General features: G+C 44.4%; 1 protein-coding gene across 1 annotated transcript; it reads right to left on the minus strand.

Annotated features, from left to right (window-relative positions):
- Nucleotides 1–1,484: 1,484 nt before the first annotated feature.
- Nucleotides 1,485–26,477, minus strand: AIDA (axin interactor, dorsalization associated). The gene is made up of 10 exons (XM_039883448.1): nt 26,199–26,477; nt 20,864–20,933; nt 14,692–14,745; nt 14,171–14,225; nt 10,606–10,669; nt 10,265–10,371; nt 6,384–6,506; nt 4,306–4,428; nt 2,780–2,897; nt 1,485–2,656 (listed from the first exon to the last, which is right to left on the minus strand). Exons 1-10 carry the CDS (start codon nt 26,306–26,308, stop codon nt 2,560–2,562), a joined length of 921 nt encoding a protein of 306 aa, XP_039739382.1. The 5' UTR covers nt 26,309–26,477; the 3' UTR covers nt 1,485–2,559.
- Nucleotides 26,478–26,722: the final 245 nt, after the last annotated feature.

Genomic DNA, 26,722 nt, shown 5'->3' on the forward strand with positions numbered 1-26,722 from the left:
GTTAATCAAGAAAAGAATTCCGTCTATAGGTCTTCCAGCTTAACACCAAGAACAGAAGAAATTCAAGAGGAAAACTGCAGACTTAATAGCAAAGGTTATTTTTAACCATGTAAAGTAAGATTAAGTCACGACTTTTGAATGTTTCAGTCCCTTCAGGACAAAATAATGAAGTTAATATAATTTCTAATTTTAAATAGCATTTAAATATAGATTATACCAGCTAGGAAAGGGAAATTAAATCTATTTTCAAGTCAAAGCCGGAGTCTTTTTAACTTCTAAAGCTTTGCGGGTGGCGGGGGCATTCTCCATTTCATATTACTGAAAAATCAATCAGCCGCAGAAGATCTGTGTCATTCATTCTCTGACACTGCCACGGTCACCGCCTCAGCCCTGTGATGGCACCGCTGCCCGGGCAAGCTGCCAACATCCAGAAGGTAGAGGGGGTGGCTGTACCATCCCTCAGTTGCACTGGACTAGGCCATCTCAAAAGCGACACCTATTCCAGAAGTCATCTCCAGCTCACTGTTTCAGGCGTAGTTAAAATCATCTCACTTACGAAGCAGCATCGTTTCAGCCTGAAAGCCTGTCTACTAGAGGCGTGATTATTCGATGGCTGATTTTTTTTATTGGACAGTGAATTTAAATACTTGGTGGGATGTGGAGTATTCTGTTTCTTCAAGACAATCACTTGTCATTTCATTCGGGTCTGAATTTAAGCTTCTTTAAGAGTGATGAAAGGCATCTGTGGTTCGAATAAACCACACTTAGGTGAACAATAGCAGATCCTGCTTCATATAAATTACCACTTTGATATCTGTGTCTTATGGTCTATGAGAAAGATAACAGTATCAGTTTTGCTCCATTTTAATGGGTTTTTTGAGGGATAATATTTTAGGTCTTGTCAGCAGCATCAAATGGAAGGTACCGAGCACTCCACAGGGTACAGAGTGCTGCCGCCTTAGAAAATCTCCCTGACGTGTGTGGACCAAGTGTGGTTCTTGCCCCTGGGGGAGCTTACAGTCTGGGGCTGACAGCTCAGGGCCTAGAGCTGAGTGAACAATGAAGTCATTTAAGGCAAATGCCTCACCTCCCCCACCCCCAAGCTACTGTGGATCCAATCATTCTTTAGAGTTAATCTAATCAAGACGAGAGACTACGAATTTGGGTTGAGAATTTCAGGTTCGTGTAGTTTTTAACATCCATCTTAGTAAAAAGAATTGACCCAACACAACTGAAAGCTAAGACTAGGTATCTTGAAGTGCCAGGGCCAGACCAACTTAACCGTGGTTACTTATTTTAAAAAACAAACACACTGAATGGTATGACTAGCGTTATTATACTAGTTTAAAAACAGGCCAAGTACCGGCACTGCGTTCCCATTGTGCTGGCACTGGTCATTTAAAAAAGTGACTATTCAACGTGTGGGCTCCACATCTAACCCCCAGAAACCCGGATCTCAATGTTCTGTATGGAAGAGCCACCTCGTGTGTACCATGAAAGTTTTATTTATGCCCCATTAAGTCAAAAGTAATGTAAAATAGTCAAATTATAATAAGGTAATGACCTGCATATTTCCATATGGATGAATGTTGATAACATCTAAATAGAAAATAAATGGCAATCCTATCTACCTATGTAAAAAACAAAAAACAAAAAACAAAAAACGGAACAGCTCCGAATTTTGCATGCTCAGCACTGTAGGAGATGTACGTACGCAGGTTTCCAGGTTTCACAATCAGTTGTCAGAAAAACAGCAGTTACTCCTGTATCGCATCAGCGTCTGACTCAAATTCTGTTTTGATTACATGACACTGTAAAGCCATCTAAAAACCTGACTCATTCTGAGTTTGTTCCACGTTAGCCCCAGAATCACCATCGGAAAGAATAACAATGTGATGGAGAAGAAGTGAATCAAGATGACTAAAAATGTGCTCACGTTCAGAAAAACAATCTGCTCATCCGGACAAGGCAGCGACAGCCGGGAGCACGCACGCCCGCGGGGGTGCTGACCCGGGCAAGGCACTCGAAGCAGGACGCCGAGCTCGGGGCGAATTCAGGCCGCTCTGAGCAGCCTGTCAGTTCCCAGAATGACCTTCGCGGACAGCGTAACCGGTTCCAACCCTCTCGAAGCAGTTCCATCCTGTCCTGCCCACTTCGGCCCGAAGCCTGACATTAACCCCACACCCAACAGAGCATACTGGAGCAGAAGTGAACAGGTGTGTACACTCTAGCACATTCTTACTGCTGCATTTAGTTTGAAGGTGAGCACGTCCTACCCACAACAGCGCTGTTCCAGGAAGCGGGGCGGGAGTGGTGGTAAATCAGAAGAGAGACTATTCATTGCACAATCAATAGAAAAGTGAAAACGTTTCGAAACCTCCAACAAGCCTGGTCCCCAAGGAGTCTCACGCGCCGGCGACGGTGCTGCGCCGTGCAGCGGACGCGCCCGGGCCCACTGGCTTGCTCCTGCCTGTTGAAGGGTGAAGATGCTACACAGAGCTGTGACGGTTTCCGGGGAGTGGGGAAGTTCACAGAAGCTCCAGGTTACTCATGTCACGGTCATTCCTTGTGCAAAGTTTGATGTAGATGAAGATAAAGTGGTTTCTTGGTCAATAATTGCAATTTCTTTCTTTTAAAGTCAGTGGGTTTCTTGTATCTATAACCACAATAGAAAAACCACTGTTTAACATACTGTGACTCCCGATGTGCTCCAAGGTCACACGCTGAAAAGAAACCCTCGTGCCCATTCCACCAGTACTAAGGCGATCGCGTCACTTACAGTTCTATGACGATCGGCCCGGGTCTGAGTTCGTCCATCTCCATGAAAGCGAAGCACTTGGTACTGGTGAACCTTTTCTTCGGCTTGTAGTGCTTGAATTCGAAGAAGACAGCTGCACCTACAGGATCAAAACAAACCGCTTTAGCCAGACAGTGCCGTCCTAGCCAACGACTCTTCTCTGCTCACCGGATGCACATGAATTAGCAACAACTGGCAGGACTGTAAGAAGTAATCCTTGTCCAATGACGATATGGCTGTGGCCGTCACCCCAGACTCTCATGCATCTGAACGGAGTGGCAGTTCTCCATATCATCCAGTTCTAGAAGTCCAGGGAAACTTCCTGAGCTAACGAACTGATTCAAGAACAAAATGTGAACTCAGAACAGCCTAGGAAGATTAGCTGGAATCCTTGTAAACGTGAGGAAAGTATACTTATTAGCACTAATATCAGTTTGAACTGCAGGAACCGTACGTGATAAATTCAAAGCTGCAGAAAATGGAGGCAAATTCTGAATATAGTTCTACTTTTTCAACACCTTGCAAATCAAGTCATTAAGAACATTGGGCGATCAAACAGAAACACAGCAAAATAGCCCGTGACACACTGCCCACCCCCACGCCAGAAACGTTTCTCAGAGCGATGGAGCTCAGCGGGGGAAAGAAGAGTTTCGCTAATGTTTGCACGCGGAAGGCGTGCTTCGTACTGACACGTCTTCACCACCATGTACGCACGTCCTGTCTGTACATGCGAACACAGCGACTCCCACTCCGGTGGCATCGCCACCACCGGGGGGCTCCTGACTCAGGTCCGGGGCGCAGCCGGGGGGATCGGTCCAGGTGCTGCCACCTCCCCGCGAGGACGAGGCTTCTCGCAGAACAGGGCAGCGGCAGCACCGGACCCCGAGAAGGAAAACGGCTCGTATCTCACAGGACGCGGCGGCCGTTCAAATGCGCGCGCACACCCTGCGCGAGCTTGCGACGGCGCCCGCAAACCTCAAAAGCTGCAGCTGGATCTCGGGTGATAAAGGGACCCGGAAGCCTTCTCGTCAGGGAACACTGACGTTCCCACCGAGCAAAGGCCAGAGACGTGTTTAACCCGAAAAAGCGTTTAGCTTGGAAACGTTAGAGAAACGGGTTTTTGTCCTTTCCCAACTGCACGCGATGGTCCCTTCTACCCAAAACACTCAGCGGGGACCACCACCCAGATTGCATCTGTGGACTGTTAGAGACGTAAGCATCTAGGGCCCTGCTTGGGGGGCTCCTTAGTGTGATATGAGGAATGCTTGTTAGACACGGTAAGACTTTACCATGCAAGAACACTTTACGGTGTAAGTTATTTATTATACAGCTAGATAATATGATCCTTAACTCCCACATTTAAAAAAGTCTGTATTTCATATTTCATTCCAATCAACAGGCGCCACATGCCGTTCCCTCCGACCACCTGAGCTAGGTCCACCAGGCTCACAGACGTGAGTAAGATGAGGGCTCCGGCCACGAGAAATCGCCTATTTACAGTTACAAACCTTTGGTTAATTTTTCAACGTGCTTCTGGAGCTCGATGTCCACGTTAAAATGAACATATGTATCTTCTTTTCTTGAAGCCACGGGAGTATCTTGCACAGGGGTTAAGTCTATGCCGTTCAGATCTGGAGGGGAGAAAGTGTCTGCTTAGGAGTGTGCAAATTCACAGGTTCAAAACGAGCAAACGCACTGCGAAGGGTCCCGTTTGTTAAAGAGGCCTGGCAGAAGCTGAGACCCGCGGGCTGACAGGAAGTCCCCTCTGGTGTCAGCAGGAACCCCAGACCTTCTGGCTTCCGAGGTGTGTGGGGGCTGGGGAGAAGAGGGGTGGGAGGCCTCATGGATGGAAGGAGGAAGCCCTCCGTGACGGGGTCCACGAGGAAGCCCGAACGCAGCTGGACGCTTATTGCTAAGAGGTGAAGAGGACTTTGTGTCTGTCTTAGGGAACAGGCCACTGCATCTTCGTGTGCGACAAAAATCTGCAATGTGAGTAACATCCCACAGCGGTCCCCCACCCGTAATCGAGCGCCTGGCCCGGGAAGGCCCGAAACCTGCCACGATCAGAATTCCCATTGTATTTGGCTGAGGGCCAGACGACGGGTGAGAGCTGCCCGTGAAACCCTTGCGCACGCGCGTACTGTCTCCTGTGCTGCCTGCGTCTGGGTGTGTTCGCCACAATGTGACCTGACTCACAACCACCAGGCAGCACACGGGGTGTCGTTCTAAGTGCCTGGCGCTAGGACTCTCCCAGTTTAATCAGACTCAACATGGACTCGTCTGAGGACTTCCCAGTGTTTCTGGATCACCCCCAGCCCCATCTTAGAGAAAGTAAAACGATTCAGGACACTTGATCATTTCAGCTCCTAAAGGTATTTACGCAAAGGCAGGTTTCAGCTCGACGTGCGTGCAAAAGTACCGCGACACCACGTTATCACGACATTCCTCTGTCTCGCAGTGTACGCCCCCGAAGCAGACCTGCGGCTCTGCGGGAGGCCTGGAAGACCACACGGGGCATGAGCGCCCCCGCCCCCGGCTGGCCGTGGACTTGGTAACGGATCACGTAAGTAGCACAGCGTTCGTGCCGTGGATCGTGGTCTCTTCATGTTAAAATTGCTCTCCGCAGCCCAATTCCTTTTTCTTTTATTTGGTACTAATGAACCCACGTGGATCTGAAATGATTTCCGCCGCTGGGAACAAGTGGATCCGAGATTATTTCCGCCGTTGGGAACAAGTGGATCCGAGATGATTTCCGCAGCTGGGAATAATCCCCTCCATCGGAGTCCGTGAGCCTCTATGATCTGCCTCCGGCTGCAGGTTCGCTGTGAACAGGGTTAACTGCGCCATCACTTCTGAACTTCACACTCAATCACCCGATATTTATTTTCAAAAGACCGTTGAGTGTTTTACAATAAAATGCTGGATAAAATGCTTGGCAGTGGCGATAAAAGAATTCAACCCCTGTGGTCTCCCTCTTAGACCAAAGACTGAAAAAGCCGGTTTCAGGGATCTGCCAAGCGTTTGCCACACTGGATGGTAGAGAAAAGCAAATCTAAGAACAGTCTGGCTCAATAACCATGGTAACAATTCAAGGTGAGAAATACGGCTCTTCTCAAGGTTGCACAGGATGAGTTTCGGGCTGTGGCTATTGCTGGACGTGTCCCATTCCCCTGTCCCGTCTTATGACGCACTGAAGTCCTGCCTCTCACACCTATGCAGGGCACAGGAAACGGGGGACACCTGGGAGGTGGGGGCGTTTTTAGATCTGTTCCCTGAAGGACGTACCCTCTGCTAAAGGCCGTGTCTGTCTAGGGAGCGCCCCTGACGGCATTTTAAGAATAAAAAGACAGAGACAAAGAAAAACTCAAAAGCAAACATGAGTGTAAATTATAACGGGAAAATATTTTTAGTAAATCTCTCAGGAATGTTCCATGAAGGAATGATGGCCTCCTGAGAGATCCTGCCCCGCCGTAGAAAGATTTAAAAGGAGTTGTCGCAGATGCCGGAGCCCCGTCCCCACCAAGCACCCCAGCGAGGAGCAAGGCCAGAGCTCAGCAGAGCGCAGCACGCGGACAGAGCCACTCACCCTTCACGCTGACTGTGATGTAGGGATCGATGCACTGCCCCGCATCCTTCAGCCCGATTTTCTCGATTCGGATGGTGAGTAACGTCATCCCCGGTTCTGATGGCAACCGCGGCAGCAGGGTGCCTGGCAACGGAGCAACGGCAGTGAAAACGAGCTCCGCCCGGGACTTCGGAGTGAATGTCTCACACAGAGAAGATACGGCCTCCCTCTTGACTGGCTTAGTAACGAGCCAGGTGTTATTCTGGTTTCTAAAACTCCCGAATGTTCTTTTCAGACAAATATTTAATTAAACACAAGATACATCTATACTCTCATACCTCATAACGCGAAAGCAGAAATTGCTAATTCGAGTTTGTTAAAAATTCAACTCAGTCCAGGAAAGTATAAAATTACAAAGTATAAAACACTTGATAATGTACATAATAATGTACTCATATAACACATGCGCTTTACGTAAATTCATATACAGTATACCTCTCTCAATCTGAAGTGACAGGATAAAGACAGAAGCTTTTTAAGAATGTCACATCCTAAAGTCTAGGAAATTTAATACCAGAATCAATCAACAAATCTTTTGGTTACTATGGATGACGAAATAGCATACAATTTAATATTTATATATTTAACTGAATAATCTCCATGAGATTTCTCACTCCTTCCTTCATCCAATGCTTTATGATCACTTGTCAGAAATTAGTCCTGCTGAGGATGCCACACGAAACTACAGGAGCAACTACGTTTAAAATCCTTTCCATACACCATTTACACGTTTTACAACTGAAAACCACCCGGAACCACACAAGGCATGTCCCATGGAGAAAATACATGAAAGAAGAAATCGATTGTACGGTTTGCTCATTTATTTCAAATCATTTGTGAAGAAGAAATTTAAACAAGAGTTGATTTTAACCTGATACATACATAGTGCCTCAGACTGCAGGACCTAACATTGATAAAGGGCTTTGGTTAACATTCGAGTTTCTGCCCAACAATGTGTCAGCTGACTTTTAATGATGAACTATCTGAAGTCTGGGAATCCATTAACTTACTACGTCCCAAATAGACTACGTTTAATCGACTGCAGACAGGCTTGAGGGAACCGTGGGGCAGAGAAAATATTCTCAAACTGCATCTATCAAACTGACAGACGCACAATACTACAGACTTATCAAAAGCCACTGGCTGGGCCACTTAATAATTTGTGAATTTTATAATGTGAAAATTCTATTTCAATAAAGTTGTAAAAGAATAAGAGTGGTTAGAAATGTGTTAGAATTTTTACTAATTTTTAAAAATTGAGAACTCAGAAAATGCAGGGTTGGGAAAGACTAGAGGCTTCGCCCCAGTGTGGCATGAAGAAATCTTAACGGGCTTGGGATGCTAACTCCAAACACATACGTGGCATGAGACCCTTCAGGCTGGCTTCTCTGGACTCTTCTACAGACGAAGGCACCTTGAGAAAAGGCGCTTTTAACTGGACTCGAAGGGAAGGGCTTCAGCCTTAAGAAACCCCTAAAATACTGCCATTTGCGACAACATGCGCGGACCTTGAGGGCATTATGCTGAGTGAAATAAGTCAGAAAAAGGCCAAAACCATCTGATTTCACCCATATGTGGAATATGAAACAAAGCAAGCAACAAACAGAACTAAACAAAAACAAGCTCAGAGGCGCAGACAACAGAGGTGGTTTCAGAAGGGAGGGGGAGGGAGGAGAGCAAACTGGGCAAAAGCGGGTGAAGTGCGTGGTGATGAACGGATATCGACCTCTAGCAATAGGCGGTACTTGGGCCGGTTCCCCGAGCTGTCTCGCTCCGCTGTGCGGTCTGTGGAAAACAACCCACAAATGCAGCCGTGGGTGCAGCACTGGAAAATCACAGCCACTGACAAGGTGCTGATCACGTTGAGACTCTAATAATCATTTAAATTACGCAGGGTAAAGCTTTTTAAACAAGTCATGTTCAGTTTAAAAGGCTCAGGGAGTGAATTACTTAGTAGCAGAATTTAATGCCCAGAGAAAGAGAAGTCACACATTTGGTGAGAAGCTAATAATGCCGGCATGTGAAATGATAGTTTAGGACAAAATGCCATATAAGAAATTGAAAAGCTCCAATCTCAAACGGTACAATAGGTCGATATATTGATGATATTGCAGATGATGCGGAAAAGGTTTTGTGCTAAACTATAAAAACAGCTTCTCGAGCATTTGTAAGATCTACTGATGGTGAAAATCAAGAAAACCTTTTCTGGCTCAAAGGCCCAGATGGATTGATGTCCAGTCTTCACCTCTGTCTCTGGAGAACTGCGCCGGCAGCTGCACTGAGGTGTCCGTCACAGCTGACGCTCCTCGTGCGAAACAGAAAAGCCTGACCCTGTCACAGCTCACGGCTTTCTTCACAGAGAGGTTAGTGACAAAACTCTTGCAGAGGAAATGAAAAGTTCTGGATGACATCACAAAAATGGCAAAGCTTATATGTGTTTATATAAAGACCAGTTCACTCTAGAATGTTTTACAAACTGTGTGAAAACGTTGACCAAGCAATAGAGCAAGCGTGCAGGTGGGTGTGAGGGCCTCTGCCCCTGTGGGCAGGGTGGCGGTGGCAGGGCAGGCATCAAGGCCCCTGCGGGCCGGCGCAGTGTCCAGCGGTCGACACCATCTCCCGTGTGCAGCTGGCCCGTCGGTGGCCCTTCGTCCTTCGCCGATACCTTGTTCCCAGGAAGCTGATAACTGCGCAGGTCACAGCACAAGGAGCGAGATGTCTCCTCTGCTGGTTCAAGTCTACGTTGTTTGCACTGCACAACGCCTCATCCCAAAGGAGTATTAAAGATGCTGGCACAGTACTGCACTTCTATTACCCAGAGACTTCCCTGGATGACACGACTGTATTTAACCATAAAGCTTCTAGAGTCTACTGGAAAATGCATCACATTACGGCGTATCGCTGTACTTCGTAAAGTGAACTAGTTTATTAGAAATGAAAACCCCAACAGTACGGAGTAAAACGGTAAGTAGGATAGGCAAGAAATCGATCCAGGTGCCTGCCCTAGGTTATCTATGGGGAGAGCCTCAGCGATATCTCCTGCAAGTAACAGGCTGGCCATACGTGATTTGCTTGCCCAAAACAAGATGGGAAAAATAAAGGGCATTTGCTCAGTACATTCCCCTGGATCCTGTTTTGATGACCACAATTTGATTCATTAGAGCAGTACTCACTGCAGCTCTCCGGAAGACCTGCCTGGCCGAGGCTAGTCCGGGAACCTGGGTTTGGGGAGGGCTCCCCGTGGCCTCTGGTAAGAAGGTCACTAGGCCTAGGCTGCCTATGCACACAGTGTGGTTTATGCTGAGTATCTGCCTCCTCTGAGCGTCTGGAGTCTGGGCCAGCGCTAGGCGGAGGGGGCCACGTGATCAGGCCCCAGTGACAGCCCTGGGCACTGAGTCTCCAAGCGGCTTTGCCAGAGGGCGACAGTTCACACGTGTTGCTACAAGTCGCTGCTGGAGGAACTAAGCGCAAGCGTGTGAGTCCCGGGGAAAGGGCTCCTGGAAGCCGCTGCTGGCTTCCTGACTCGTGCGCCTTTTCCCTTCGCTGACTGCTTTGTGTTCTCCCGGCGACAGAGCACGGCGGTGGCGGTGAGGGCGCCCGCGTGCTGGGTCCTCCCAGCGCATCGGCGAGCGCGAGGGTGGAGGGAGCCCCGACGCAGACCTCAGACGCTTTCAGACAGCGCTTCTCCAACAGCCACTACCAAAACACGGCCACGAAACCGGCTTCAGACCGGCAGAGCCCTGAACAGGGTCAACTTCCCGCTAGCGACACCGAAACGCATGCCCGACGCCCCGACCGGGACTATGTCACGCGACGCACATGTGCCGACACGCGGTACCCACCGGGGACCCTGGCGGGAAAGGAGTCGGGAGACCCTGCTCCAGCTCCGCCCTCCTCTTCATCTTCTTCAAATTCCAAGTTTTCTTCTTCGCCGGGAGCTAAAATTCTCCTACATGCAAAAGGACAGAAAAAACAGCGAGCTGCAAAACGAAATGTGCTAGAGAAGCCGCAAGCTGCTCCCTTCCCGGGTCAGATGTTGATATAGAAAATATTGACATAAAAACGTTGATATACTGATATCAATGATATCAGTGTTGATATGAAAAACCTAGAAATATCCGAAAACGGGTGTAAAAGAAGATGACAAAATAAGAGGACAAATATTAGTGCTTATTTATTTTACCTTAAGGGAACAGGCTGAACATCAAATGGGAATTCTTTATTATATGTAAGAATATTCTTTAGGACTAGAATAAAAAGAGAAAGACACATGAATTCTTTCAGGAATCAAAATTTAAAATTTTACCAAAAATGACTTGTTTTTTAATCAATTTTACTATGCATTTAAAAATTAACTTTGTAAAAATTCCTAGTCTTAGCATCATCCAAAATCACAATGCATTTGTCCATTGACTTACAAGTCTTAACAGAACGAAAATATCCGTAGTATATTCTAGGTACCAGTAATTTAGAGCACTATCAGATCTCCAAGGAGAATATGTTCCAGAGTCTCAGAGCCCTCATGGAAAGTGAACTTCATGGGAAATGATCCCCAAAATAGTTATGTGTGCAAGGTCCCAGGTGAGACATGAGCACCAGATAAAAATGCCTCCTTCCTGTACTATGTCAATTAAAAGACATCAAAGATGATCGGTCGGAGGTCCATGACCTTGTCCTATTCTGTGTCCCGATGAGATTTCCCCTCAACTCCATGAAACTGGTAACGTTTGCTAAATCTGGTTATAATTCTCATATACATTTATTACACGCACGTGTAACTTATATACACACATATAAAGTTTATCACTTACGTAAAGGTTATTACGTACACACGTATATGTATACACACACACACACACACACACACACAGGAGAGATCTATCCCCAAGGGAAGTATCCTAACAACGTGGCACCACCCCCAGTCCTACGGCTGTGGTCGATGATGACATCCTGGCATGTGAACTTAGAGAGGTCAACAATTCTGCCTACACCTGCAGAGGTACCGTAAGTGCAGACCCCTTGCGGAGGCACTCCGAGCACGGCATCTAGGGCTTCTCATGTAGCCTACGGCTTCCCAGTAACCACCTGCGATCGCATGAAGGTGCAGCAGTGGCAGTGACTGGGCGATCCAACAGGTTCCTATATTTTACACTCAGCTCACGCGGCCTGGTTTTGGACTCCTGCAGCTTAGAGTTGAAACAGGCCCGGCACACTGCCACCCCAGTGCGCAGGTTGCAACCGCATGACTTACTCCCATAGGTGTAAGCCTTGTTTACCAGATGTCTTGTAACATAGGCTCCCCTACTGAGTCCATCAGTGAGAGCGAAGGCCAAGTCCAAGTCTTGAGTCTAGATTCTCATGATTCTTATTCTCTTTCTCCCTTCCTCCAGCTCTCACCCTCATCCTTCCTCTTTCTTCTTCTCAATAAATGTACAGTGAGTGCCCATAATGTCCCATAATGCTTTAGGTGCTGAAGAAATGGAGGTGGCCAAGGCAGGGGCTCCTGCCTTCGTAGGACCTGACTTTGGAAACACAGACTACGAATGTGCTAATGAACTGCAAAGGCACGGACGTGACGAGGGTGCAGGAGCACGGGGAGAGCATCAGCTCAGGGGACAGAGCAGGCGGCATCCGAGCCCTGACCCGGCTCGGGAGACAGAGCAGGCGACGTCTGAGCCCTGACCCGGCCGGCGTGGCGGGGGCTGTCCAGAGCAGCCCGGGGGCCAGGGCTCTCCAGGTTTTAGGGGGCAGGGTTTAGGGGGCAGGCCAGAGCAACAACAAAGGCCCCGAGGCAGGAACCGGCTCGGCTTGTTCAAGGAAGAGAACAGACCGTGCAGCTGAGGCTGGATAAGCGAGGGGGAAGTGGCAGAGATTCGAAACCTGATTCACTGACATCACTAGGGATTAACATAAGAAAATTAAATGACTAGTACTTTCAAGATCTTGGTTTAGTATATTTCAGACAAGATTATAAGAGATTTAAAAAACCTTGGAGGAAAAATACATTAGCAAAATAAAGCAAGTCTTATGTGTTGAAAAGTACAGTCATTCATTAATTGTTTTCTTTACAGTCTCAAAAAAGGCAGAGGCCAGCCTGACACAGTATACTTAACTTGAAATATAGTCAAGTGTCAATTTGAAAAAGATGACTAATTCTGATAAAACAATAAATTCAAAATTACAGAGGATATACTACCGAGATACAATACATACACTGATGTTCCCGTAGGAGGCAATAGCAATTAAAATCCTCTAAAAAGACATTAAGTGCCAAGAAGGGGGAAGTCCGTATGAAAAGCACCATGTAAATTCAAAATATAACAAAATGAATGCCAATAATACTATCTTTCCTTTCCATTCCCACCCCAATCTTAAAAAGATAAAAACAAGCAACCGTAAAAACAAGAAAGAGAAGAGACCAATGCAGATGTTAGTCCCGCTAATATACGCACCAATAACCTCTCAGGAGCTTGAACTGGAGTAGCAGGATATTTAGAATTGATGTCAATATTGCACAATTATAGGTATTAATACAGAGGGTGGTGGAAGGAACATAGGCTTTGGGGTCACTCAGAACCCTGGTAAAAACCCGGTTCTGGCATTTATGAGCTGTGAGGTGATGAGAAAGTGTCTGTTAGCAAATTGCAATTGAGTAGATTTATCTGAGTGCTTGGTATATAGCTGCTACTCGAAAAAATGGTAGCCACTGTCACCATGAAAGATCCTGGGAGGAACGGGAGAAATAAGTGAGCATGTTTACAGGAAGAGATAATAACTATCTGTGGATGAATGGTTTATAGTCATTCCACATATCTAAGGTTCTAAATTTTATTAGAAAACAAACTGGAAAAAAAAAAACTTAACGGAAAACAGTAAGTAAATAAGGAGCCAAAATCCTAATTATTCTTATTAAAAAAAATTGAGCATTGTAATTTTCTTTAGAACCATTATATGATCATTAAATAACCACTACAGCCTCCAGTATGCTTTTCTTAAAATAATAGTACATATAGCCAATTGCAAAAGACCACGTATTATATCATCCCATTTATAGGAAATGTCCACAGCGGGCAAATTTACAGAGGCAGAAATTAGATGAGCGGTCGCCTTGGCTGGGAGTTGGGGAGCTGGGAGTTGGGGAGCTGGGAGTTGGGGAGCTCGGGCAGTGCCGACCAGTACCGGGCTTCTTCCTGGGGTGATGAAAACATCCTAACATTGACCGTGGTGATATTCAGTACTTGTGCTTTTGCCGATATCGCTAACATTTCCTCTAAGGGACCTTCCATTTGAACCACCAAAAAAGCTTCATCTGGCAGCATCCTAAACACCAAAACATTTGAAGCAATATTTTACAACATTTATTGAGCAGCTCAAACAGCTGGACTATAGCTTCTGATGACAGAGTATAAATGGGCATCGATGATTATAATGTAAAATTCTCCAGCAGATGCTACTATAAATGCTTACCAAAGTAATTATTCTCCTTTAAAGCAATTGAAACAAAATAAAGGCTAAAACATGTAGATATAGGTAGAACATAGAATCTAATAATTTTTCATATTCTAAATAAAGGTAAACCAAATAATAGTTACTATAAATATTATAGAAATTACAAAAGCGTGAAAGAATCACATAGGGCTAGATACGAACAGAAATAAATCAAATAAGCATTTATGCTAAGTAATGGGAATATCTCTAATAAATTTTTTTGAACGGCGTATCACTAAAAAATAGAAAATGAAACTTACTTGGTTCTAGCTTCTTCAGGTCCTCCAGTTTAAATTCTTCTTGGGACTGTGTGGACTGAATTTAAAATATGCACATTACATCTTTTTGTTATAAAGATTTCACTACACCATGTGTCTTTTAAGTGGCGAAAATATTCAAAAAGTAGCCAAATTAAATGAATCTATTTCCTGCTTTCAAAGTAGGAAAGAGAAGTCCCAAAATGGTTTTTGTTTGTTTTGAATTTGGGGAACATTCAGGCTAAAAATAACAGAAAAAAATAATTAAAGTCATACCTTTTAATTCTATAATTTATAAAATATGAACTAAATCTTTTAATATGAGCTTAAGCCATGAATTCCTAGTGTTATAAACCCTTCTGAGACAATACTGCTTTTAGCAGGCATGCTTAATGTTATATCTTAATAGCTTATAATAATTTCTTTTCCTTAATTTTGCAATTGGTTTATGCCAGAAAAACAGGGAAAAACCTGTTTACCTGTAAATTGGTTTATGCCAGAAAAACAGGGAAAAACCTGTTTACCTGTAAAGCTGCACTTCGTAATTCCAAGCACGTTGCAATCTTGCCTATGGTTTTCTGTAGGAAAAAGAGAAAGCTATAAATACCGTATATAACTGTGAGCTCTCAAAATCGGCAAGGTAATTTTTATTGATAAAGGATGTACAATTTTAAAAAACAAGTTAAATTTTAGTTCTTTTTAGCATCTTGCAGATTTTAAAGAAGAGAAACAAGAGGCAAAGGGCTGGAATAAGGGAGAGAAGGCGCCACCTAATGTGCCACAACCAATTTTAAATCGAGGTTGCTTTGATGATAGCTTTATGATACGATTTAAAGGGCCATGAAAAGGACTTCTGACATCTTCCCTCCCAAGCTCTGCCTTCTCTTCTTCTCCACAAAGCCTAAAATTCACTGAAAGATTTCAAAATAAGAATATCTGAAAGTTAGCATAATGGTATAATTTAACGTTGACTGAGTTTAATCCTGACTCATTGGATTAAATACGCAGACAAATACTAAGTAAAATCAAGAGTGTAATGAATGGTGGCAAATTGCAGTCAGATCTGTTTTACAGAATATGAGCTATAAAATGAATATGAGTGACAGGGCGTAGTCCTTGCCTTTAAGAAGCTCACGTCCCACTACGTAAGATTAGACGCGTACAGAATCACTGTGATATAAAGAAGAGACACTTGATTCCGCCAGTTTCAGCAACGTGAGCCGCTGCATGTTCCAAAGAAACAAGACAAGACTGGGTTAGGGATCAAGCTCCAGGGACTGGGAGGGCTTTTAAACTAAAGAGTTTAGAAACTGTCATGGTTCAATTGTTTACAGTTGCAAACTGAAACCGGGGGGAGACAGGTTTGACACGTGAAGTATGAAGGAGACGGGGTCGTTCTGAAGGGGACCTCCAATGACTGGCCGAGGAAGGTTTCACTGCGGCGGCAAAGAATGACTATCGGGGATGTCCTTTAAGAAGACTGTTGTGACAACAGTGCCCATAGGCTGAAGGGGAAAAGCGCAAAGGCTCAAGGGAAGATCAGTCAGCTATTTCAACTCTCCGGGGAGGTGACGATCAGAAGAAAACGTGAGTGACCAGGCTGGAAAAGGAGACCGGCAGGAAAAATACCTGTCTGCAGGACGGCCGCTGAACTACGCCATCACGTCCTCCCAAGACAGACATTTCTTAAGTATTTATTAGGAGTAAACACAGACCGTAAAAGTGAAGTATTTTGGTGCAATATTTGCAATGCCATATTCAAAGACATATTCTGGAAACAGATGACATGATTTCTAAATGCACTGATGACTTGCAAAAGTTTAGTAAACTGGATTTGGTGGTTTTCTCTACTGTCAATTTTCTCTGCAAGATAAATGAGAGGCAGAGCGGAGTGACAAGTGCTGTCCTGCCCTCTGGCGCTTAGGTTGGCAGGCGCTATGCCATTATCATATCGACAACAGCCGGTACAGCAACTCACAAAACAGACCACGACTCAGCAAGATATGACTCCTGGCCAAGGCACAGGAACAATACTTACCTATATCCGCAATCTGAAAATTCTTCTTATCTCAATATAAGAGTTTAGAAAATACCCAATTTTATTCTGAAAATCTACAGTTAACAATTACATTTAAATACGGCGACTGCAAAAGAGTTCGAGATACTCAAACTTATTTACCCTGTCGAACAGCTGCTGTGTAGGAACCAGCGAGCCTTTTCTACATAAAATCTCATCAGCCCCAAATCACTGCTGTTCAAACACACCACTCAAGTCTGACGAAACTGGTAAATCATTTGAAATGCAAATATAATAATACAGTAATAGTAATGGTTAACAACTTTGAGCATTTAACTAAGTGACAGGCTCTCCTAAGTGAATATACAAACATTAATTCATTTAATCATCACTATAACCTATGAATTAGATACAATCACTTTACAGATAGGAAAATTGAAGAGGTTACGTAACTTGCCCTAGGATCAATGCCTTCTACACACGAGCAAGATACACAACAGAGCAATAATACGCTTTTTATGTTCTTTAAAAAATGGTTTTTAAAAAGGATTGTGTCTGTATTAAGTGAGATGTATCAATGAGTACGTCTCTAAAAACTTCTTTTCCTTCTTTACTATAAAGTCCATTTGATTTGATGCTTTTAACTTTTAAGATAAAATGTAGTTTAACCACTGAGTCCACTAATAACCCATTTTAAACTTAAACATTTCTTCAAGTTAAGCAGAAGCGACAGCTTTTTACACAGAATCTACTGAACTATGGCAAAATACCAACAGGCATTATTCATAACTATTTTAAGGGACCACACCCAACATCAGCATTAAAAAAGAAATGAAACACTATCATTTTCAGATGTAGCAATGACTTCTAAAACATGTAGCATTTGTCGATGTCAGAATCCGGTGCTTGCTACTGTAATTGTTTCCCCTTTCTTAAAAACAAATGGTTCAGAAAACTAATTGAGAAGCACAAGGTCACTCGTGCCAGGTCATAAGTACTGACTAGTAACTATTGTACATTAAGACTAAGCACTGAAGGTAAGTGAAGTTAATTTTAGAAACATTTAAATTATTAGCACTTCATTCAAATTACTTGCTCGTGCCTAATATGGTACAGAAATGGAAATTTTCATATTCAGAATACTGGCTGTTTTGCTTGGTCATTGCCAGGAAAACCGACAACTCGAAGAGAGCAACAGAAGGAAAAGATGGAATAAAAATTAGACAACTACAGAGCTCAATTAATTTTGCTAAAACACGTTCAAAATAATAGGTTCCAAAAATACACATAGTTGAAGTGGTCTAGTCACAAACCAAACTCAATTTTTTAGATTTAAATAGCCAGTTATCTACTCTCTAGCTGAAGGGAGGCAGGGAGAGGAGCAAGAAAGGGGGGTGGCGGTGGAAAGGGGAGACCTGTAAAACACAGAACAAGCCGACAGTGCTGGGATTCTCATCACCACCAAGTCTGATTCAAACAGGGACGACTTTCTAAGCATCATGAGACAGGATGTGCTGTTTCGCCCAGAAACTTACATGAGGAAATCTGTGACACCGAAGGAGGGAGCTTCATGGCACGAAAGCTCTTGGCAGCTGTCCTCTGGCTGTGAAACCCAGTCGTTACTATGACAAAACTATTGAGAACTGAAAGCGAAGTCAACTAATCACGAGGGAGGATCAGACAAGAATCACGAATTCTCTTACTTTCCACTGAAAATCTCTAAGAATACTATGGATAGAGAATCCATGTGAAGATTTTTTATCAACAATTAGTAAAGCTTAGAGAGAGCAACAGTTCTGCTTTAGAGTTTAGACAAAATAAATACTGTGACGATGTGTATTTCATTCTCTCAGAAATTAGGATTTCTCTTATCTTAAAATAATCATATGCAAATAAATATCAATAACCTGAGCTCCAACAAAGCATGTAATATTTTTAAAAGCTTACTGTGAGCTACACAGTGAAAAGCTTCATAAAGAAAGCACTCTAGAAATACGGTTGGTTTTTGAAAAATCTTTCGAAGTCCCGCAAACTAGAGAATGGTTGGCATAATTCTCAAATTTGTCACTGTTAACAAAAACAGTGAAAATAATAAAAGCATAAAGATTATAATTCCAAATACGAAACATCAAGAATGATTTTGCTGAGAATAATGGAAGGAACATTCTCCATTTTCCTCTTTTGAGGAAAACGCAATCGAGTTTATTCTACTTTGGCTTATGTGCCAGGTCTGGCCTTCAATTAATTTTGCAGACCTAACAGTTGGTTTCAGAAGTTCCCTTAACGTGTTCTTTCAGAACACTAGACCTAATGAAATGTTCTATAAAGGGAGAAGAAAAACTGCCAAAGGCAAACAAATTTAAGAAATACTCCATTACCCAAACTCTCTAAAGATTCAACATATACATCAGCATATTAAAAGCCCTGACAAGTCGCAAACTCTCTCTGTTGAAAGTAGATCTATTAATTTTTCAGAGCAAATGTCCTCCAGACCACACCTGGGAAGCCTTTGTTTTCTAATCATTTAGTAACTTGGAGCCTCGAACTTCTTCCTTATGTGACATTCAAATAAGGCCGATTTGTCAACATGAGTTTTCTGGCCCGCTGGGAATGTGTCACCTGTATCTGTAAAGAAAACTGAATTTGTGAATGCACACAACTTGCCTCATAATCAGAATGTAGCACACAATGATTTGGAGGTTCTTCTCCAAGCCCAAGGATAGGCAGGAGGGCACAAGCTCTCTGTAGTCACAACTGGCAGCCACAAATGCCTCCTCGGCAGGTATCATAACTAACAAATACCGCAGAAATCAGGTCTCCAGGGGAGAGGGGTCCAGGACACCTCAAAGGTAGAGGTATGAGAAGGATTTAGAGATCCCTGTTGCCATGGTTTAATGTTATTTAATCCCTCATTTCGTATATAAGGAGATGAAGGCGCAGGGCCAGGGCCAGTGCTGAACACCGAGTCCTCGGACTCCAGACCGCAGGCTCGCTCATCTGGGCCACGCTGCCCCCGGGCCTTAGAAAGTATAAGGTCTGTGTGTCTGTGTCTGTGTTAGCTGAAAGGAGACCGCAGCCAGGTGGCTGACTAAGAAACGACGGTAATTAAGGAATAAACAAATAGGATTACCAAACACCAGCTTCACCTTAGAAAGCGAAAGAAAATTAAGAAAATGTTTTTTTTTTTTCTCACTAGTCTAATTATCACATAACAAAGCTCATTTCTTGATGGCATTTAAAAAAAATTTTAGTATGTTTTATTTCGGTCCAATCACTTTGTACGTGATGTTGCTCACAGTCCCTACACCTAAGGGACAGAACTTGGAGACAAAGCAAACAGGTGGTTAAAATATCAGGGTCGTTAGAGTTTTAATCCCCGAAGGCTTCACACTGTTTCCACATCCATAACACACTGTTAGCTGTTAATTTACAGGCTCAGATATTTGAGATTCTGTTTCAAAATTTAGGTGTTTTAACTCCCAATACTGTGATGCCAACTGATCACTTCCTAATCGATTCCGGGACAGATTTCACAACCTTCTAGGGGCGATAAAATATACAGTCTTTGCTCCTTTCCTTAAGCAAACCCATTATTTCTTCTGTGGTAATTATTTTCCAGGGCTCGAATCCTAAATTTTCTGAGTCTATTGTGGGTATTAATAGTTATTAAGAAAAAGAGACAAATACACATTTAAATTATAGCAACGTGTTTCTTTTTCAACACAAACAAGTATATTAGATGTAAATGTAAATCCTGAATATTTTTAAAATGCAAACATAAACTTAGGTAAGAAATATGGTTAACCCTAATCTTTGGGGATTTTTTTCTTTCCGTATTCCTATAAAAAAGAGTCAAATGAATACAGGCCTAAGGACTAAAATTCATTTGTTTGGGCTTAAAGAGTATGAAAAAATATATATCACTCCCACTCCCACCCCTTGCACACACACAAAAAAGAATTAAAACAGATGAAGTCACCATAGTTTTCACAACGTCTTTTTTTAAGAGATGACGGAAAATCGGACGCACTGATTTTTTTTCATTATCGACGAGACTAAAATTTGGTTTGACACTAGATACTCTGAGCCAGGAAAAAATGGCTCTCCCAAAGTAAAGCTTCTTAAAGTATCCCATTTTTCAGCGTCTCAAACAGTACAAGGAATCAGCTTGACACATTAAAATTTTAATTCAAGGAGAAAGAGCACCACTGAAACATTTTGCAACCTTATGCATTTATTCTGCTGACACATTCTCAAGCCACATTCTTGAACTAATTTTTTTAGTGCTGGCTTTTTGAGGGTTGTTTGTTCTGAGAGGAGGCAGAGAAAGAGTTAAGAAAGTTCAGAGTTAAAAGTAAGTATTGAGGTGGGACGCAATTAAGCAAAATCAAACTGCAGTCTCTGAACTTGCCCACCCCCTCAACCAGGGAGGGGATGATCTCCGGGACAGTTAAGCAAAGTCTAAATGGCTGAGTAAAGAAATTCATGAAGTGAGAAATTCATTAAGTGGTAAATCATGTGGTATTTCTACTTGATCACTTAATATTTGGCAAAGCATAAGTATTACTCTTTGTACTTAAGTAGGACAGTTTTTGTTGTCTGGTTTTGCTTAATGGACTCTAAAAGACAGGACCCTTTTCATCTGGAATCGGATATATCTAGAGATTATTTTATGGTACCTTTTGTTCTTCGGTGAATTCAGAATTATTGTGTTGAGCTTGGGCCTCTTTCTGTAGATGTCTTGCTAATCTGTAAGAAAAACGTGCATTCTTTAGGATTGTAGGAAAGCGAGCTATCTCAAGTACAACAAGGTGAAACAATTTAAATCTTGTAAAAACAAACGGTGAAGTACAATAATACTTTGTTCTGTTTTCAAAGTACAAATCTATATTATCTTCATAATGAAACACTTTATACAATGACAATGACTATAAGATATAATCCTTTTCATACCATTTCAGTGGGACAAATTTCAGTTCTAGGCAGGAAAAAAGAAACCTTAGGGCTGAAAAGAATCTCAAATGGCATTCAACCCAACTTCCTTTATTTTTTTTAATTAATCATTTTTTACACCTGCAGCACTTGGTCTTCCTAAGCGGTCTCCCATTCAAGCACTAACTAGGCCCGACCCTGCTTAGCTTCCGAGATCAGACAGGAGAGGCTTGTTCAGGGTGGCATGGCCGCAGCCCAACTTCCTTTAGCATGGATGAATTTCCTCTACGACAAGCCAAGAAGCAGTTGTCCAGATTCTGCTTAAACATGTCCAGTGCACACCAATGACAGTACCAATCAGAGATGCTTTATCCATCCATCATTCATTTGCTGATAAGATTAGTCCAAATTACAGCTGTGCCAAAGTGATAATAACCAAATTATACTTCTGAAAACATTTTTCATGGAAAATAGAGAAAAAATGAAAATCATTGTTTGCCCAATTATCATACTTGAAAATAGCAGTTGGGCCGTTAGTGAGTTTTCAAACACATATCTGTGTTACGAATCCAACCCGAAAGTAAGAATCCAAAGCGATTTACGAGACAGCAAAAACCAAAGGATTGACTCTTACAACTATACCATAAAAAGATAAATAATTCAATTTAAAAATGGACGAAGGATTTGAATAGACATTTCTCCAAAGAAGATATAAAAATAGCCAATAAGCACATGAATATTATATCATTAGTCATTAGGGATACACAAATCAAAACCACAGTGAGATACCATGACCCGCCCACTAGGATGGGTATACTTTTTCAAAAGAGAGGGAAAAATAACAGATGTTGGCAAGGATGTGAAAAAAGTGGAACCCTCAGACAGTACTGGTAAGAACGTAAAATGGGTCAGTCATTGTGGAAATCACTCTGGCAGGTCCTCAAAACATGAAACAGAGTTACTGCATACCCTGGCGATTTCAAAATCCTAGGTAGAGTCCTAAGAAAAGTGAAAACATGTTCACATACAAAAAGACCTGTACAGCATCAGCACTATGCATAACAGCCCAAAGCGCAAATACCCAAAATGTCCATCAACTGATGAATGGACAAACGAAAAGGAGAACATCCATTCAATGGAATATTGTTTGGCCGTAAAGAGGAATGAGGTACTGACACATGCGACGACACGGATGGACTTCAAAAATATCACGCTAGATGAAAGGTGCATGTAAAGACCGGGTATCACATGCTTCGATTTACGCCAAGTGTCCAGAATAGACAAATCTGTAAAGACACAATGCAGATTAGCGGCTGCCAGGGGCTAGAGTGCGCATATGAAGTGACTGCCAATGAGCACAGGGGATCTTTCTGCGGTGAGGGAAACGTTCTAGAATTCGATTGTAGTGATGGTTGCACAACTTGGTGAATTCACTAAAAATGTGTTGAACTGCATATGTAAAACGTAAATTTCATGGTACGTAAATTATATCTCAGTAAAGTTATTTTTAAAACATTTTTTAAATCCTAACCAAAAAAATAATAATTTTCTAAATCCATAAATGATTGCGCCACTTTAAGACAAAGTGAGACATGACTATATCCGCTACGGTATAATCCACATACTTTGGCTATCAGATGAGCAGGTAAAAGAGTTGCCGTTCTATCAGTAAAGGTGAGAAACCAACCTGATATTCTTCTCTAGCGAATGACGTCACCTTTCAAGGGTACCTACTCTTGAAAAATCAGGACTGTTCTCAAGGGGGAAGTTTGAAATGCGCTTTAGGCACATGAACAAGTGACTGACAGCAACCGGAGACAGAAACCAGTGCTTGTCGAACTATCTGCAGTGAAGTTCCAGTTCTTTCCCCCCAATCTGTTCCAGGCTAACACTTTATAAAATACGATAAAAACTATTGTGAAGATGCCAAATTGCTAAGAAGTTTCTAAATCACAGTTTCTTCATCTCGCAGACCGGCACTGACATTTGGGGCACATTTCTGGGTTCCCCTGGCAGAGGCGTGGTTGAGGTGATATACGGCAGGTACCAGCCAGTCTTCACACTCATGTATTTACTTAACAAATATTTTGGGGCCATCCATGGGCTGGATTACTACCCCAGGACTGATCCTGTGAAATACCTGATTCTGAGCCACAGACTCCATACCATGCTACCGAAAATCAGGCATCATATATCCCCGGGGTGCTGAAAACAGTGGTCTGCTAAATGGAGTTGCTTTTCACTGATCATGTATATTTTCGATAGCAATTTTAGTTTTGCCATCATTTGTTTAAATATTCCAACAGTATTTTGGCATCAACTCTTTAATGCTCCCAAGTATACTTACTCTTGAGTTGATCCATTCAACAGAATACAATAATTACATAATACCTAAATAAACAAGTATTTAATGATAGGCTAGCATACTCTGGACACTTAGGAAACAAGAGAGAACAAAACAGACAACCCCTCGGATACCCTTACATTCACGTGGGGAGGGACGATACACCATATGAATGTGTAACATGTATTGTACTTTAGATGGTGAGAAACACTATGGGAAAAATTAAGCAGGATTGGGGGGCGGGTAGGATGAGCAAGGCTGAGGAGAGGAGGTGGGGAGGGGAGCAGGCTTCGCAATTTCAATAGGGTGGCAAAGAGGGCCCCCTGAGAATATCTGAACAAAGACCTGAAGGAGGTGCCCAAGTGACTGGAGCAGATAATGGGGAAAGAGTGTTCCAGAAAAAAGTACAAAAGCTGTAAGCCAGAAGCTTCAGGAAACAGCAAGCAACGTGGGAGCATTTTTTAATACTTCTGTAACAGCAACATGCAATTGACCCTAAAGCACTCCGCTACACAATCGGTGCCTTGAGAGTGGAGACCTTACCCGTCTTTACATCCTGGCTCTAACTTGCTGGGTGATGAAATTGTTTAAGCGACGGCATCTTACATTAGGATTGCACCAAACATGTTCGTTACCTCCCCCAACGCCTCCCCTCCGTAAATTTGCTCCAGTATGTGGTGCCACCACGAAGACACTGCTGCCTGCCCTACTGGGAATGCGCGTTAGCCAAGACTGTTCCTCCTCTGCTCTCAACACCTTGGCAATTCTTTCCACAGCATTTGGTAGCCCCTGAACGGTCTTTTCTGCAGCCTTTCCTCCCAGATGATTCAAATAAAAAAGACAATTTGCTTTCACTTTTAAATATATTAAATTTCAACCTCATTTTATATGTAGCCTGTATGTTTACATTTAAACCAATCATTACACATTCCTATTCAAATTTGACACTGGCAGTTTTTAAAATTTGAGAACTCTGAATTATGAAGTTCAGAAGTTAGTATTGAGGTCCAACAATAGTTTTGCATGTGCCTATTACTCTCATTGAGATGTTTCTAGAAGTTTCAGCTCAACAGCTTGCATATCCAATTCTCCTTTGTAATTTCAATTGGCCACGGTCTCCACTTTGCATTGAGCAGCCTGCTGCTGAGCGCCCACAGCTAAGTCCCACCCAAGAGAGGCAGCTTTACATCTGGGAGCGTAGAATGTTGGTCAACGCACAGAATGAGTATACATAGGTGCTCACTGTCTGACCGGCTGGAGTATGGAAGGACATGTTCTCTAGTCCTGAAGGAAATCTGATTTGTCCAAGTCACATACACAATGCAACTTAAATAAAGTGTCTTGAGCACTGTGTAGCAGAGCCGATAGGATCTGGAATTTTTTTTTAAATCTCAGATTTCAGTGGTATAGTTCTGTGACCCTAGGTTTCCTCATTTTGTAAAATGAGACTATTCTCACTGAGTAGTTGCAAGAGCAGGTGATATCAAATAGAAGTGCAAATCAAATGCTAGTAGTTCTTATATCGGGCAAAATGGCCCAGAGCACGGTTGTTCTCGGGTTTTCTAAAACTACAATTTCAAAGTCAGTAAGATGGGGGTCGACAACATCTACACATTTAAATTACCTTAATGGTCAGATAAAAACAAAGAATTATAGTAGGGACAGGATAAACAGCTTAGCTCTTCCACGTACCACTTGTGTATTCTTTCTAGATTTCACTCACACGTGGTTTCGCACTCGGTAAAACCTCGAACAATAACTTGCTTTGAACCAAGAGTAAGTGATGGCATCAGTTGCAAACAATAGCATTTTAATAGGCAGTTATTTCCAAGAAAATGTGAAAGAATCAAAGCAAGGTTTTACGCGAACATAAATCTCGACTTTGAATTTCAAAAAAACATCCCGTAAGTTTTCTGGCGGAAACCGAAGGGGAATCGGACTTCGGCCCATCAAAGAGACGGGTACTCAACTCACGTGGACCCGGCGGCTATACATTACACACAGGAAGGAGGAGGGGCCCCGGGAGGGAGTGGCGGCTCCCGCGCGTGGTCTCTCAATTCACATTTTGCTCTTCTGTTCACATCCTGCGCGGACTCCACCCAAAATAACCGAGCGAGGGGGTGGGTGGGACCCACACTGCCGAGCAAATAACAGTCCCAGAAACCGAAACGGAATCGAGGTGACTTGGGAAAACAGGGCTCACCAGAAGGAGCGGTGGAGAAGGGGCGCGAGAGGGGACCCTCCTTTTGGCTGGCGAGGCAGGCACCTCCGGCCTCGCTGCGCCCGGGGGGCCCCCTCCCCCCGATCGCCACCAGTTAGTCTTCTCCCGTGCTACACACACAGGGCAGGAGGAGGAGGGCACCGTGCACAGAGCCACTCATCGTCCCTGGGACGTGGGCGGGGACCCCCCCCAGTCCCCCTCGGAGAGTCTGAAAGAGAAATCGAGGGGCGGTCGCCGAGAGGCAGAGGGAAGCAGGAAAGGAAACGGACTGCGGAGCGGGAGGCCCGCGGGACGCTGGACGGGCACCGGGCGGACAGCCCGCCTGGCCCGCGCCCCGGGAGAAGGGCCACCTGTGGAACGGGACTGGCCGCGCGGGAAGGGCGCGGAGCCCCGGGGGGGACCGGGCGGCCTGGGAGCCCGTGCCCGCGGGGCCCCACCCTGCAGACACCGGGACGAGCGGCACCGACAGACGCGGGGGCGGCGGCCGGGCCGGCGCGCTCGGCGCTCGGTCACTCACATCTGGTACTCGTCGATCGCCTCCACCAGCTGGCCCCAGGAGTCGAAGTCGGCGCCTCTCCTGAAGCTGGCGCCCCAGCGCTGCAGCAGACTCCGGGTCACCTCCGACATGGCCGGCCCCCTCCCCGACCCCGCGAGGCCGGGCTCTAGGGCGCCATCCTCCCCGGGCCTGGCCCCGACATTAACAGGGCCCGGAGGAACCGCGACGGCCACCACCGCCACCCGCCGAGGAGCCGCCCAAGCCCATTTGCCGCCACAGCCAAACTTTGCGGCTCGGGGGCGGCCGCCCCGCCGCGGGCCCGCCCCGCGCCCCGCCCCGAGTTAGGTTGAGGCCGCCCCGCTCGCCGGCACCTCCCTCGGCGGGGCCGGCCGGGCCACCCCGCCCCTGCTCGGCGGAGACGGGCCTGCGGCTCCGGGGGACGGGCTAGGGCGGAGCGGCGGGGACAGCGCCCCGCCCGGCGCGGCCGCGGTGACGCGGCAGCCACGCCCCCAGCGGCGCGCGCCTCCGCCCCGGCAGCTGTCATG

This window comes from Pteropus medius, unplaced genomic scaffold (genome assembly GCF_902729225.1).
Source record: "Pteropus medius unplaced genomic scaffold, Ma_sr-lr_union100, whole genome shotgun sequence".
Lineage (NCBI taxonomy): Eukaryota > Metazoa > Chordata > Mammalia > Chiroptera > Pteropodidae > Pteropus > Pteropus medius.

What these genes read in the sequence shown, in the direction of transcription:
- AIDA (XM_039883448.1), bottom strand. Translation starts at nt 26,308, where the DNA reads ATGTCGGAGGTGACCCGGAGTCTGCTGCAGCGCTGGGGCGCCAGCTTC. An exon ending in CTTTCCCGCCAGGGTCCCCG is followed by an intron (nt 6,507 to 10,264) that starts GTGGGTACCGCG and finishes CTCCGTTGCCAG; the next exon opens with GCACCCTGCTGCCGCGGTTG. An exon ending in CATCACAGTCAGCGTGAAGG is followed by an intron (nt 4,429 to 6,383) that starts GTGAGTGGCTCT and finishes TCTCCCCTCCAG; the next exon opens with ATCTGAACGGCATAGACTTA.